General features: G+C 42.7%; 1 protein-coding gene across 1 annotated transcript in view; it reads right to left on the reverse strand.

Moving 5' to 3' along the window:
- Positions 1–359: 359 nt before the first annotated feature.
- The window catches only part of LOC142217205 (uncharacterized), a 56,501-nt gene continuing 40,010 nt past the window's right edge, over positions 360–16,850 (reverse strand). Inside the window, exons 9-16 of the mRNA XM_075285393.1 lie at positions 16,415–16,501; positions 15,293–15,379; positions 13,481–13,603; positions 11,865–11,933; positions 10,852–10,983; positions 6,665–6,846; positions 2,688–2,958; positions 360–544 (exon numbers count right to left, since the gene is read on the reverse strand). Of these exons, the coding sequence (XP_075141494.1) occupies positions 360–544; positions 2,688–2,958; positions 6,665–6,846; positions 10,852–10,983; positions 11,865–11,933; positions 13,481–13,603; positions 15,293–15,379; positions 16,415–16,501 (1,136 nt within the window). The remainder of the gene's footprint in view (positions 545–2,687; positions 2,959–6,664; positions 6,847–10,851; positions 10,984–11,864; positions 11,934–13,480; positions 13,604–15,292; positions 15,380–16,414; positions 16,502–16,850) is intronic.

The following is a 16,850-nucleotide window of genomic DNA, read 5'->3' on the forward strand; positions in this document are numbered from 1 at the left end:
AATACAGTGTGGGGGGTTCTAGGGATTAGTGTAGTGTTAGGACTAGAGAGAGATAGGAGATAATACACAGAGGTGTTTGTCACAATTTCAACTCAACACTGTTAGATCACAGAGCATTGTATTGCAGGCACATATTGTATTGTGTGAGTGACAGCAGTGAAATGTATGCTACTGTCTCTCAGTCTGATTGTAAGCTCTTGTGTGCGAGGTTCTCAATCACTATAGCTTAGAATGTTTTTCTTACTCTATCACATCTGCTTTTATTGGACAGCCTCTGCTTTATAACCTGTCATGGAAGGTATTGGAGCTAATTATTAGAGTATAATTACTACATTTATTGTTAAAATTTCTTATTATTTTCAGAGTAAGACTTTTTTTACAGCATCTTCCATTTGCTTCATCTTCTCCTCCGCTGACAAGTGCTTAACAAATATTAGATCTTGAGCAAGTCTCGCTATGCTGTGCTGAGCGGTGAGGAACTTTTTCTTCATTTCATCACTGGTGTCGTCCACATCATCGATAATCACAACCACGTTCTTCTTTCCTGTTTGGGATACAGAAGAGAATTACTACAGATCAGACCACACATTTAGAATTGTAGAAATGGTGTCTCAGTCTACAACATTGGTAAGCTATCCTCAATATCAGAGAGGTTGGAGTTTGACTTCCAGGCAGTGGCGTAACTACCGCCGTAGCAGCAGCAGCAGAGGCTTTTCAGACCCCCGAATATAACAATCAGCGGCCCGGGAGGGGTAAGAAACATAAAAAAAACACTGTTACTTACCTCTCCACGATCCGGGCAGGCTTCAGCCTAGTTGTCTGATGTCTCATGACCCCAGCCTGCGTCCCGGGTCATGTGATATCTGACGTCATTGAAGATGGACTACTTCGGAGGCCGACAATGTAGGAGACGGGAGATAGGTGAGTAACAGAGTTTTTTTATGTTTTTCTCCCCCTGGGTCTCCGATTATTATACTCTGAGGTCTGAAAAGAACCGAGAGTATAATAATTGTTCATGGGTGTCCACAGTGGGACATAATACTGTGTGCAGGGGCCACTAAGGGACATAATACTGTGTGCAGGGGCAACTATGGGGGATAATACTGTGTGCAGAGGCCACTGTGGGGAATAATACTGTGTGCAGGGGCCACTATGGGGGATAATACTGTGTGCAGGGGCCACTATGGGGGATAATACTGTGTGCAGGGGCCACTATGGGGGATAATACTGTGTGGAGGGGTCACTATGGGGAATAATACTGTGTGCAGGGGCCACTATGGGGGATAATACTGTGTGCAGGGGCCACTATGGGGGATAATACTGTGTGCAGGGGCCACTATGGGGGATAATACTGTGTGGAAGGGCCACTATGGGGTATAATACTGTGTGGAGGGGCCACTATGGGGGATAATACTGTGTGGAGGGGCCACTATGGGGCATAATACTGTGTTCAGAGGCCACTATGGGGGATAATACTGTGTGCAGGGGCCACTATGGGGGATAATACTGTGTGCAGGGGCCACTATGGGGGATAATACTGTGTGGAGGGGCCACTATGGGGTATAATACTGTGTGGAGGGGCCACTATGGGGGATAATACTGTGTGCAGGGGCCACTATGGGGGATAATACTGTGTGGAGGGGTCACTATGGGGAATAATACTGTGTGCAGGGGCCACTATGGGGGATAATACTGTGTGTAGGGGCCACTATGGGGGATAATACTGTGTGCAGGGGCCACTATGGGGGATAATACTGTGTGGAAGGGCCACTATGGGGTATAATACTGTGTGGAGGGGCCACTATGGGGGATAATACTGTGTGGAGGGGCCACTATGGGGCATAATACTGTGTTCAGAGGCCACTATGGGGGATAATACTGTGTGCAGGGGCCACTATGGGGGATAATACTGTGTGGAAGGGCCACTATGGGGTATAATACTGTGTGGAGGGGCCACTATGGGGGATAATACTGTGTGGAGGGGCCACTATGGGGCATAATACTGTGTTCAGAGGCCACTATGGGGGATAATACTGTGTGCAGGGGCCACTATGGGGGATAATACTGTGTGCAGGGGCCACTATGGGGGATAATACTGTGTGGAGGGGCCACTATGGGGTATAATACTGTGTGGAGGGGCCACTATGGGGGATAATACTGTGTGGAGGGGTCACTATGGGGGATAATACTGTGTGGAGGGGCCACTATGGGGGATAATACTGTGAGAAGGGGCCACTATGGGGTATAATAGAGCGCGCAGTAATGCTGTAGGAGGGGGTCGTTTGAGGTCTTCGGTGTCGGTTGGGGGGGGGGGCATGTCAAAAGTTCGCCACGGGGCCCTGCCATTCCTAGTTACTCCACTGCTCCCAGGAACCCCGTGAATAAGTTTATAGATGGAACCTCCACCCTCCGGTGAGTGTATAATTTTCTAGTGGCTGTGTCTGGTACTGCAGCTCAATCCAAGAGAGTTGTAGTGCTCTACACAGCCACAACCAAAGTACGGAGCTGTGGATGGTACGCGGTGAGAGGACCAGGATGCTTTGGAGTGTCTGAAATTGGACCCCACACCAGATCAAAGGTAATACTGTACATTTTTTATAATTATTCCATTCCCTATGATTAAAACGAAGGTTCTGCATAGATTTCATAGGCGATTGCTAAAATGAATTTCAAGCATTAGCTCTTACCAAGCACAGAGGAGAGATACTCCAGCTCCTCGTCATACAGAGAGTCTGTTACATCCGTCACATTGATTCTCCCTCTTTTCTTGGTGTGATACAGGATCCCAAATTTGCACTGTGACACACCATTGTAGAACTGGGATCCTTCATTCGAAATATAATAGGACTGCACAGTCTGGACATGGTTCCTGAAATCCTCTGATTCCAGGAGTGTCGTCAGCCAGGAATATTCACGCTCTGATGATCTGGAGAAGATTCCAATAGACTTTGTGCCGATCTGATGAAAAAGAACAATAAACAACGATAAACCCGATATAGAGATAATGGTGTGTTCATGAGTGGGGAGGATGCAAAAATGTGGGAGAATCCATAGTCTGACAAGTAGAGACTTCTATTCCTCAATAAATATCAGCTCTGGAGCATCTGCTTTCATAACTCCCTCTTGGGTCCTTGTTCCTAGAAATGTACAAATAAATCGGCAGAATAATTTCACTTGAATAACCATAGAAACTTCTGGCTAAAGAGTGAAAAATACTGAAGCAGCAAGCGCTGTCTCAAAACTTTCGGCCACAACTGTAGATAATGTGTTATTTGTAACGTTACCCTTAGAAATGGGTGAACCTCTCAAGATTGATTTAATTTCGGGTTCGGATGTCTATGGCAAAATGGATGATAAACAGAGGATACGAACTTTAACCATGCACTGCACTAGATTTTTAACATTTAAAAGCTCCAAAAATTACTCATTTTGGGGAAAAAGTTGCTTGTCTATGATTATTTTTAGACACGTGGTGGTTACATTACAAAAATTTACTCATTTTGATGACTTATAAGTGCTACTGGCTTGTTGTCATTTGGCATACAATAATGGACTGTGAGCCTAGTTGCAAAGTGACCAAAATTATCCCTTTATGGGAGCAGTCATCAATTTATTTTTTTTTTCATTCCAACACTGTGGTGTAGTGAAATGTGATGGATCAGGCCACAGGACATGTCTGGCTGAGTGGTGGCAGCTGTGGCAACATGAATGGAACAATATGATAAACCAAGCTGAAAGAAACATTAATTCTCAGAAAGTGCAACAATCCTGCAGTCAGGGGTGAACCTAGGGTTGTGCCGCCTGAGGCGTTCGTCAGAAAGCCGGAGAGGAGGGGGCGGGCCCTAGCAGAGGAGGAGGGGACGGGTGGAGGGGGCGGGGCGGAGTGGAGCGAGCATTGTTAGCAGGCAGAGAGCAGGCAGGGAGAGGACCTGCTCTCTGCTAAGTGTGAGGGGCGGCCGCTGGAGCAGCGCTGTGTCCACAGGGCCTCCCCAATCCACCGCTCGCTTCCCATGCCGGGCTGCCGAGACGGTGATGCTAAGCCAGTCCAGGACAGCTCTTAACAAATTGGTTCTCCCATTTGTAGTTATTCTTCTGAGTATAACTTATACAATAAAGCATGTCTAAATGATTTTACTTACAGTAGCCTTGGCAGATATATAGGAGACCACTATACTCACCGGGGTCGCTGCAAAATATAAGAAAATAAGGTTATACATATATATATATATATATATATATATATATATATACACAGTATATATATTAGAGATGAGCGAGTAGTACTCGATCGAGTAGGTATTCGATCGAATACTACAGTATTCAAAATACTTGTACTCGATCGAGTACCACTCGCTGTTTGAATGTAAAAGTTCGATGCAGAACCAGCATTGATTGGCCGAATGTTATACAGTCGGCCAAACAACGCTGGTTCTTCTCCTACCTTTAGAAGTCTTCTCCGTGCAGCTTCCCCTCAGCGTCTTCCGGCTCTGAATTCACTCTGCCTGGCAGAGTGAATGAAGAGCCGGAAGACGCTGCGGGGACGCTGCAAGGAGAAGACTTCTCGGAGGATCCAGCCCGACCCTCACTCGTGGACTTGGTAAGTATAATTTGATCGAACGTTGCCTACCCCTGAAACGAGCATTTTCCCCCCATAGACTATAATAGGGTTCGATATTCGATTCGAGTAGTCGAATTTTGAGGGGCTACTCGAAACGAATATCAAACCTCGAACATTTTACTGTTCGCTCATCTCTAATATATATATATATTCCAAATGAAAGCTTTGTGCAGAAAATATGCAACATTATCATATTATTTCCATGGCTTTGGACATTATTATATTAATCCCATGTAGTGATGAGCGAACGGCGTTCACTCGAATATCAGGCTGCTCCAGATATTCAATTCTAATCGAATACCATGAGGCAAATGCACTAAAAATTTGTATCCCCTCCCACCTTCCCTGGCGCTTTTTTTGCACCAATAACTGTGCAGGGGAGGTGGGACAGGAACTACGACAACATAGGCATCGAAAAAAAATCAGAAAAAGTTATTAAAAAATTAGAAAAGGAAACCACTTTATACAAATGGTGGATTTCAGGTTCGGTTCATTTGAGACTGCGAACTATGTGACTGTGAGACAGGGATAGATGTACAGGCAGGGTTAGCTAGGGATTACCTTCATTTAGGTGAGAATGCTATTCAAACAGCTCTTTGGGGCTCTATCTCGTCGGGATCCCTGTCAGCTTGCGTTATGCGGGAGCTGACTTTTTTCATAGGAATGCATTGACCAGCGTTGATTGGCCGAATGCCATACAATGTACAGCATTCGGCCAATCAATGTTGGTTCTGCCGGAGGAGGCGGAGTCTAAGATTGGTCCACAGCAGTCTCCATTGTGGTCCAATCTCAAATGTAGCAGAGCTGATCAGCACCAGAATCAGTGCTCTCTAAAGCATGGTGAGAACTGAAGTTGATGGAGAAGGCCATAAGAAGTTGAATGTTTAGGGGCCACTGCAGCCTTGCAGCGCTGGAGTCCTCAGTTTGAATCACACCAAGGGCAAAAAACCATCTGCAAGGAGTTTGTATGTTCTCCCCGTGTTTGCATGGATTTCCATCCCATATTCCAAAGACATACTGATAGGGAAAAATGTACATTGTGAGCTCTATGTGGGGCTCACAATCTACAATAAAAAAAAAAAAAAGTGAAGGTTTTGTCATCTAAGTTAGCAACCCAAGGCAGGCATCTGTAACTGGCAAAGAGTAGAGTCCCTTTCCAAGACAGGATAGTGTCTCAATTTGAGTTATTGATAATATTTCTCACATCCATCTATTACTGTCTTGTTTTCTGCAATCATGAAGAGTAAAGTCTAGAGATGAGCGAGAAGTACTCGATCGAGTAAGTGTTCGATCGAATACTACAGTATTAAAAATACTCATATTCGATCGAGTACTACTAGCCGTTCGAAGTTAAGATTCGATGCAGAACCAGCGTTGATTGGCAGAATGCTATACATTGCCAATCAACGCTGGTTCTTCTCCTACCTTTAGAAGTCTTCTCCCTGCACAGCGCTCTCGCGTCCTCTTCCAGCTCTGAATTCACTCTGCCAGGCATCGGGCCTGGGCAGAGCCGATTGCGCATGTCCGCTTGTAGTGTGGGCATGCGCAGTCGGCTCTGCCCAGGCCCGATGCCTAGCAGAGTGAATTCAAGGCCGGTAGAGGACGCGGGGACGCTGCGCAGGGAGAAGAATCCAGCCCAACCCTCACTCATGGACTTGGTAAGTAGAATTTGATCGAATGTTGCGTACGCCTGAAACGAGCATTTCCCCCCATAGACTATAATGGGGTTCGAAACCCGTTCGAACAGTCGAACAGTGAGCGGCTGTTCGAATCGGATTTCAAACCCCAAACATTTTAGTGTTCGCTCATCTCTATTTATAACCTTACAGTCCCCTAATGGATGCCACAAGGAAAAAGAGATTTCCATTTACTACTTGAAAAATCCAGTCTATGCACAATTGGATATTAGTGTGATGCTGAAATATGGAATAATAAAATGGATAATGAACTAATAGTTTAGAAACCCAATTTTGTTGATCAGACATATAATATAGAATATAGACCTACAGTATAAAGTGACTTGACTGTATATTACATCACTTATACATGGAGAGACTCAGAATTTTGCTTGTGACCAATATCTAAAAATGTCTTTTTACTATTTTCGAGAAAACAAGGCTTGATCTTACAAAATGCAGAGAGGAACGTCTTGTCCTTGGATCTCTTGAGTGACAAATAGTTTTTTCTTCCACTAGTTTTCCCTTTTCCTTTGGGAACATCAGTTTTACCTAATTTTAGGAATTAAAAGACATTCAGAATTTATATGCAATATTTGTAATCCAATGTATATTTCTTCATCTAGATATAGATTGATAATACAAAGTGACATACAGAGTATATAGTAGCAATTTCCAACAAGAGAAGGTGAACACACATGTATATCTGCATCTGCAGAATCATTTAACCTCCTGCTCCGCCATTCAGGCTGCTACTAGTGATGTCTAGTGATGGAGGCCGTCTGCATCGAACCAAAAACTGCATGGGACTGGGGATGGGTAAGTATGATTTTCTTGTGTGGGGCCAGTAGGGACCATTATAATGTATGTAGAAGTATGGGAATCATTATATTGTATGTAAGGGCCACTGGGGGCCATCATAATGCGTGTAAGGGCCACTGCAATCCATTATAATGTGTGTAGGGGTCTCGGGTACCATTATAATGTATAGAGAAGTCTATGGGAATCATATTGTATGTGGGGGCCATCATAATGTGTGTAGAGGCCACTGAAGTCCATTATAATGTGTGTAGTGGTCCCTGGGGACTGTTATACTGAGTGGAGGAAACTAAGGGCTAGTTCACACGTGGGCAAAGGGGAGGTTTTTGACAGCGGAATTCGCTTCAAAAACCTCTCCTTTAACATGGTGGTCTATGTAGACCACTAGCTTTTTTTTTCCTCCTAGCGTTTTCCGCCTGAAGAAGCGACATGACCTTTCTTCAGGCGGAAAACGCCTGAAGAATTGCATAGAAGTGAATGGGAGGCGAAAACCGCGCGGTAAAAAACCGCGCGTTTTTTTGCACACAAAACCGCGCGGTTTTTTGCAAAAAAACGCGCGGTTTTCGCCTGCAGTTTCTATAGCACATATAGGAAAAAAAAACCCTAGCGAAAACCGCTAGCGAAAACCGCGTCAAAAACCTCGTCAAAAACCGCGTGGAATGCAAAAAACAGCGTCAAAAAAACTCCTCGAGGTTTTTTACCTCGCACAAATAAGCTAGGCGGTTTTCACGTGTGAACTGACCCTAAAGGAGCATGGTGGTGGTCAATTTACTGTTTGTGCTAGGTAATGGTAAAAGGTGAATTTTAATATGTGCTGGTTGGGGGTGACTGGGTGAAAAATATAGGATAGTGCAGTTTTAAGGGTGCGTTTATACAGAGCAATTGTGGTGCTTTGAAAGTGAATCAAAAATGCACTGGAAAAAAAACTGCTGTTTTTAGATAGTGTTTTATAGGCGAAATAAATTTATTTAACACGTTTCAACTGTAAGTTCAAAAACTGCTCTAAAATCAAATCTAAACTTCCCATGCCTATGTCTCAAAGATAACTCCTGGAAAAGCACCGACCCTAAGAGGACCCTAAGGATTTTACCCTGGGAAACATGAACTGTGACCTGTTTATTTTCTTCACCCTTTGGTTTCTCCTCTTTTTCGGCATCCACTGAAAAATTGCAAAAGAAGGTGGCACTACTGTTCAGTATTAGACAAAAAATACAGCTAATGTTGGACCGTAGGATACGCTTATGTTTATCTTCAGTGGTGCTCTACAGTTTAAAAGAGTATAAAGGCAGTTCGTAGAGAAAAACTGGGCCCTCACCACAAAGCGTTTAATAAAAGTAATCCAGACTTTATTTCAAATTTCCATGCAAAAAGACGGGAGGAGGCACGCCTGAATGGAACGAGCGACGACCGTTTTGTGCGAGTTGCACTTCTTCAAGCTCAACCTTACTTTTATCGAACGCTTTGTGGTGAGTGCCCAGTCTTTCTCTATGAACTGCATTCATTAATATTAACCTAAACTATAAGGTTATAAAGGATAGAACATGACCAGGCATAAGCAGATGACCGAGCCTTACTATGTAAACACTACCGGGAGCCCTGCTGTCCCCGAACAGCAGCTGTTTCACTTTACACTAACATTCTGCAGGGAAAAATATTATTATTATTTATTTATTTATATATATAGCACCATTAATTCCATGGTGCTTTACATTTGGGGGTTATATACAATACACAAAATATACAGGTACATATCATGCTAACAGTGATCGGCTGGCACAGTGGGGTAAAATATGGTGCACGCCAAACATAAATGTGGTGCACTTTGTAATTCCTCTTACCTACACCCATCTTTTTGAACACCGTAGCTCTTTACAGTCAGAAGGGTGTTTCTGACAGTCAGCCAGGGACGCCCTTCTACCCAGCAGCGCCTATCGCACTGTACAGTGTGAGCGGGGAGGAATGCCTCCTCCCTCTGCTTACACAGCTCGTCCATAGATGAGTATTATCAGGAGGGGAGGGGACGTTACTCCCCAGTCTTAGAGCACAGTGCGATAGGCGCCGCGAGGCAGAAGGACGTTCCTGGCTAACTGTCAGAAACGCCCTTCTGACTGTAAAGCGCTACTTTACCGGGACCGATAGCGCTTTACACCGGGCACAGATCGGGAAAGCCGACAGTGCGCTGAATTCAGCGCACTGTCAGTTTTCCAGCAGTATATAAAACTGCCTGTGCCCAATCTGATGAAAGGTCCTCTTTAATAAACCCTATTTAAAAAATGTCTTATAGGCAATAATATACACAATGCAATAATAAAAAGAGGACTGATCAAAGGTGTACATAGCCTTTAAACAATGACATACAGGATTAGTGGCGTAACTAGGAAAGGCGGGGCCCCCTGGTGAACTTTTGACATGGCCCCCCCCTCTGAACGACGCTCGTTGAAGGCCCCAACCGAAAGCCCCCCCCCCCCCCACACACACACACACGTTCCTGCGCTCTTTATTATTCTCCATAGTGGCCCCTATACACACTATTATGCCCCATAGTGGCCCCTGCACACAGTATTATGTCCCATAGTGGCCCCTACACACAGTATTATCCCCCATAGTGGCCCCTGCACCCAGTATTATGTCCCATAGTGGCCCCTAAACACAGTATTATGTCCCATAGTGGCCCCTGCACCCAGTATTATGCCCACTGTGTACACCCATGAACAATTATTATATTCAGACCCCAGAGTATAATAATCGGAGACCAAGAGGGGGTACAAACATAAAAAACAAAAAAAAAGGTTACTTACCTATCTCCGACTCCTCTGCAGTCCTTGATGGTGTTGGCCATCTTCAATGACATCCGGGATGTCACATAACTGGGACCTGCGTCTCGGGTCATGTGACGTCAGGGATCGTCCAGAAGTAGGCTCGAACGTGCCCGGAGCGCAGAAAGGTAAGTAACACGGTTTTTAATGTTCTCTTACCTCCCCTGGACCTCCGATCATTATACTCGGGGCTCTGAAAAGACCCCTGAGTATAATAATGATGTTTGTGGGGCCCGTGGCGTTACTTACCGATCCCGGCCACTGCCAGGATCGGTAAGTAAATAGGGTCTGTTACCGGGTGGAGTAACTCCAGACGGTAACGGCCTATTAAGGAAAGAAAAAAACCTGCAGCGGTAGCGGCTGTCGCCAGGCCCCTAATGTCCCGGGCCCTGTGGCAGCCGCTACCCCTGCTACCCCAGTAGTTATGCCACTGTACAGGATCCTTGAGTACAGGCAGTTCCAATCCTGAAAATATAGTACGTATAGCATCTTTTTTTCCGGGCCCGCACTGTGTCCAGAGACCTGTATTCACAGTATCATATCGTATCATAGTTATTTATGAAGCTAAGAGTCACGGCCTTACTACGGTCCCATAGTGATTACAGTATAGGAGACCAGACTTGCGGTCATGTAGTGACTCACAACATCATAGATTACCATTATACTGTGAGTTGGGGTCTCTGAACAAAGTGCATTCCAGGAAATAAGGCCACATTGTCTGTATTGAAAACTGCCCCTTTGTTGGGACCTTAAAAATACAACGTGTCCTGCAGAGAACAGACCCTCATATGGCTATGTTAATAGAAAAGTAAAATAGTTTTGTCTTATTGAAATTGAGGATGATAAAATAAAAATTTTTAAAAAGAAATTGCTGCAGGGAAGGAGTTAAACTTTCCAGGTTATCTAAAAAAGTTGACCTTACCCCAGCGATCAAACAGCGGTGAAGAATTTCTATTAACTCTGTCTTTTAACTCCTTATCTCCTTTTATTCCAGGTTTTTTCACTCGTCCAAAAAGACTGAGGAAACTTCCATCACTGTTATCGAATTTATGTCCTGAAAGATAGAAGTTTATTACAATTTATTTACAGGATTTGTGATTCACATGTCATTCAGTGCATCAGTTTATGATTAAAAAATTGCATTGTGGTGCTTCATGTCAGAGATCACTTGTAGGTGTCAAAACCCGCTTTCATTTTTTACATGCAGTACGGTTCACTAGAGATGAGTGAGTAGTACCCGATCGAGTAGGTATTCGATCGAATACTACAGTATTCAAAATACTCGTACTCGATCGAGTACCACTCGCTATTCGAATGGAAAAGTTCGATGCAGAACCAACATTGATTGGCCGAATGCTATACAGTCAGCCAATCAACACTGGTTCTTCTCCTACCTTTAGAAGTCTTCTCCGTGCAGCATCCCCGCGGTGTCTTCCGGCTCTTCATTCACTGTGCCAGGCATTGGGCCTGGGCAGAGCCAACTGCACATGTCCGCTTGTAGTGCGGGCATGCGCAGTCGGCTCTGCCCAGGCCCGGATGCCTGGCAGAGTGAATTCAGACCCGGAAGACGCCGCGGGGACGCTGCAAGGAGAAGACTGCTCGGAGGATCCAGCCCGACCCTCACTCGTGGACTTGGTAAGTATAATTTGATCGAACGTTGCCTACCCCTGAAACGAGCATTTTCCCCCCATAGACTATAATAGGGTTCGATATTCGATTCGAGTAGTCGAATATTGAGGGGCTACTCGAAACGAATATCGAACCTCGAACGTTTTACTGTTCACTCATCTCTACTGTTAACCTCAAATTGGCCATTATACACCTCCAGTATCTGCTCCCTGTTCTCTCTCTCTGTTTCTCACTCAGTTGTGTTTAGGGATTATTCTATGCTCCAGACACGACTCACTGAGGAAAAATTAATACTAAGGATCTCACCCTGGGGAACTTGATCTGCGCCATTTTTATTTTCTTCACCCTTTAATTTCACTGCTTTTTGGCCATCATCTGAAATTGAAAAGGCAACCTTTTAGACAATGGCAAATATTTATTAAAAATGTATTTTAAAAAAATGAGGCCACAAAGGTCCATAGATGGAAATATAAGAACAGATATGCGTGTCAGAATATGGCAATGAAACACTAATTTACTTATGAAGAGAGATTTCATTTTTCTATAAGTAGTAAAATAAAACACAATGTAAATAAATTTGGAGCAGCCAAGTCCTCATATGGCCATGTAAGCACAGTAGCATAATATAAAAATCTAAATAAATATGGCACCGCTTTAATAGTACTGCACTGTAAAAGCATTGTTACTGTAGAATTACTATTGTAAAAACAAACCCTAAACTACACTGGAAGAATTACTGGTCATTTTTATCTACTTTACACCACAAATAACTTAAGGAAGTTTAAATAGTGGCACTATAGCGTACCTCCACTTATGGAACGTCATTTATTAAATGAATAGTGTAGGTGAAGAAACTTTGTAATATAGCATTTTAAAGAAATATGTTTCTTTCCTCACTTAACTACTTTTTATGTAGACGTCTATAGAGAGAGAAGGGGGGGTGCCACAAAAAACACAAATAAGGCCTCGCTCACATCTGCGTTGGTATTCCGTTTGGGGGAGACCACATGGGGACCCCCCTCCATCCGTGGGTCCATGTGCTTGCCGCCAGATCTTCGCAGGGAACATGTGGACAGGAAGGTACTTCACAATCTACTTTCCTGCCTGCATGATTCGTGCGAGCAGCTTGCGACCGACACGCGGAACCCATTATAGTCTATGGTGTCCCTGTTCTTTCACTGCACACTGCTTGCAAATGCGTTCGGTAGTCCATTCGGAGGGTCCTGACTTCCTAATTACATCATGGAAGACAGATTTGCATATTCTTCCCATGTTCCACTGCAAAGTGGAGCGCAAACGGCTTAATAAGACTCCACACACCTAAATGGTGGTCTCTTCCTAAGGAGTGATGATATTCCCCTAACCCTGTCTATAAGCCTCTCACCTCTGCCAAGTCAGTCTTCTCTCCGCCGGGCTGAAGAGATGCAATAACATCGAAACAACTATCCTTGGCTGAGAGACTGTACTTGGTAAAATCCCACATCATTGCAACAAAGGCCTCTGGGAAGGTCGGGCATGATGTTAAAAGGAGCGCCCTCTATTGGGCTGTATGACTGAGGCTCTGTCTTCCTAATGACATCATGGAAGACAGATTTGCATATCCTTAGGGAGCGCCCTCTAATGGGCTGCATGATTGAGGCACTGACTTCCTAATGGAAGACAGATTTGCATATTCTTTCCATGCACAGCACTAGGCAATAAATGAAATAACAGCCTCCTACTCTCCATAGACTTCTGTGTGTGAGGCTAAAAATAGATATGAGATACTATTGAGATAAAAAGCCTAATTAAAGATAAGGATGAGAATAAACACAATAGTTATGGCTTATGGAAGGTGAGGATGATAAAATAATCCTTAAACATTTCTTGCAGCAGGAAGGGGATAAAATGTCCTGATTTAAGAAAACAAACAAAATCCTTACCTGGGCGATCACTCTCCTTTGTATCATTTTGTGCATTTTCTCCACCTTTTGATTTCTTATCTTTATCTATATCAGATTCCACTATTACTTCCGTACTCGCTGAGGTTACCCCATCATTCTTACCTAGAAGATATAAGCTTAGCACATTATAAACACAGTAATTGTAATTCAAGTCATTCCATGTTACAGAATCAGTCAGTTATTGAAAAGACCAAAAGGCACTTTAGTAAAGAATAGATGATATGATAAGGAAATATTTGACCTGACAAAAACTTAAAGGAAATTTGCTACCAAAAATGACCTATTTTTTTTTAAACCAAGTTTTAATGTTAAACATATAACAATATTTTGTGTCACTATCTATAGTCTAAAACAAAGCACTGGCATGTGCGAGATCTTCTGACCTCAACGATCAGTACATGGTTATTTCATAGTAACAGACCTTAGTATTCAAGAACTAGGCTTCATCTAATAGGCCTTATTTGCGGCTCCCAATAAGAGTTGCCATAAGATATGATGCAGTCAGACATTAACATATACAATGTCATATAGAGAATAGACTGAAGCCAGGAGGAAATCTGAAATCCATTAGGCACTGGTCTGTATAACACCAGAAGAGAAATTTGTGGTTTAGCTCTTAAAATAATGGCTAGGGTTGAGCGATCGGGATCGGAAAAGATCGGATCCTGATCTGCAATCGAGTAAATTTCACGATCGGGATCGGCTGGAAAGTGATCGGAAATCGGATTTTGAAATTGCAAGATCGGCTCAACCCTAAAAGTGACTTTTCCCATAGAGAAGTATTGACTAGGGTTGAGTGATCGGGATCGGAAAAGATCGGTCTCTGATTGGCAATCGAGCAAATTTCACAATCGGGATCGGCTGAAAAATTATCGGAAATCAGATTTTAAAAATCGATCCTGAAATCTCAAGATCGTCTCAACCCCAATAATGGCCCATATTATCAATCACCCTATCACAATAGATGAGGTCACAGCTTATTTCCTCTCCCTCTCTGCACAGGGCATGTCTAGAAAACTCTCCTATAGACCTTAATGAGTCGGCTCCAGATTATTACTGCCTATGCCCATGAGATTGCTGTAAAGCATATCACTAAATGTTGTTACCAGAGTAGAGAGAGACCCTCAGACAGGATGGCTATCCACATAATCATGTGCAGAAAATACAATAAAAAATCTACAATTAGAAAAGAAAAAAGATTACAAAAATGTGATAGACTTCACTATCTGGTTTTAATAAACGAACTTTAAAAAATGTTGACCCATTTCCTTTTTAGTCTAAGAAGGCGCCCCCTGAAGGGTCAAGTCTTCTTTATAGAAAAGTGAATAAAGATTTTAATAACAGTCCCAAAAAAAAGTGGCACTATCGCTTAGAATCAAAAAGATTTTTTTTGGTGTAGGTATATCTCAAACATCATACTCATGTATATGGTCAGATATGAATCTTCAGGGTGGTGCTCAACAACCCGAAAAAGACAAGGAATATGAAGCTTGTAGAAGAAAAAAAAAGTAAGGGGGGCACTCACCCAGCCGAAGAGGTTTCTTTATTAGAACATGATGATTAAAACAAATCGGGACATACAATGGCATGGGCAACAGCCGTTTCGCGCCAAACTCGGCGCTTTCTCAAGCTTAGTATGTGATTAAGGATTATGGCCTAGGAGATCACAGTTCATCCATGATCTGGCTGGGTGTTTAAAAGGATAACACCAGGATAGTCCGCCATGGGTCAGGAATTATTCTATGCCCCAAACACGACTCACTGGAGAAACATTAATACTAAGGATCTCACCCTGGGGAACTTGATCTGTGCCTTTATTATTTTCTTCTCCTATTTTCTTCTTCTTTGGTTTCTCTTCTTTTTGGTAATCATCTGAAACTGAAGAGACAAACTTTTACACAATTGCAAATATTTTTTAAAAATTTATTAAAAAATGACCCATAGATGGAAATATAAGAAAAGATATGTATGTCAGAATATGGCAATGAAAAGATAATTTTATTATAAAGAGACATTTTATTCTTCTATAAGTAGTAAAACAAAACACAATCTAAATAAGTTTGGAGCAGGCATATTTCATTGACTTGCAGAATAAAGACAACACGCTATTTTTACCGAACAGCAACCAACATTTACCAACTCACAATACATTGTATGGAAGAATTAAATTGTGGTATCAAAAATAAAACTTGTCCTGCAGAAAACAAGTCCCCATATGGCCATGTCAGCATAATATAACAAATTGTATATAAATATGGCACCACCTTAAAGGTACTGTAAAGGCAGCAAGTCATTCTTACCACACAGTTACTATTGTAAATACAAAACCTAAACTACACTGGAAGAATTTCTGGTCCTTTTTCCTACTTTACCCCACAAACAACTTACCACGGACGATTAAATAGTGGCATTATAGTGTAACTCCAGTTATGGAGCAGCATTTCATAAATGAATAGTGTAGGTGAATGCAAATGTCTTTGTAATATATTGTATAAAGAAATATTTTTCATTCTCCACTGAACTACTTTTTACATAGAAGTCTATGGAGAAAAAAGGGACGAGGGTGCTAGAAAAGACACAAACAACTCTAGCTTTTATACAATACAATAAGAGAATGAGAGCTCTGACACTACTGTATATTCTAGACAAGAGTCTCACTGCACAGACTAGGCAATAAATCAAATAACAGCCTCCTACTCCCCCTTCCACTCTCCATAGACTTCTGTGTGTGAGGCTAAAAACAGATATGAGATGCTATTGAGATGAAAAGCCTAATAAAAGATAAGGATGAGAAGAGACATAATAGTTATGGCTTATGGAAGGTGGGGGTGATAAAATAAAACCTTAAATATTTGCTGCAGCAGGAAGGGGATAAAATTTCCATGTTTAAAAAAACAAACAAAAAAACCTTACCTGGGCGATCACTCTGCACTGTATCATTTTGAACATTTTCTTTGCCTTTTGAGTTCTCATCTTCACTTGTTCCAGAGTTTCCTACTTCTTCAGTAACAGTTGAGATCCCCCCATCATTCAGTAATTGTGAAAAAATTGGAGGAATTTAAAAGAAAAGACAAAATGTCACTTTAATGAAGAATAAGGAAAGCTAAGAAAATATTTCACTGGAAAGAATCTTAAAGAGGACATTTCAGGAGTTGGGGCACATGCGGTTTTATATACCGCTGGAAAGCTGACAGTGCACAGCTTTCACGATCTGTGCCTTAGGTGAAGAGCTATCAGTGCCGCTACCGTAGCTCTTCACAGTCAGAAGGGCGTTCCTGACAGTCAGTCAGGGACTTCCTTCACAACAGCACCTATAGCGCTGTACTGTAAGAGCGGGGAGGAACGCCTC

The sequence above is a fragment of the Leptodactylus fuscus genome, chromosome 8 (genome assembly GCF_031893055.1).
Source record: "Leptodactylus fuscus isolate aLepFus1 chromosome 8, aLepFus1.hap2, whole genome shotgun sequence".
NCBI classification, from domain to species: Eukaryota; Metazoa; Chordata; class Amphibia; order Anura; family Leptodactylidae; genus Leptodactylus; species Leptodactylus fuscus.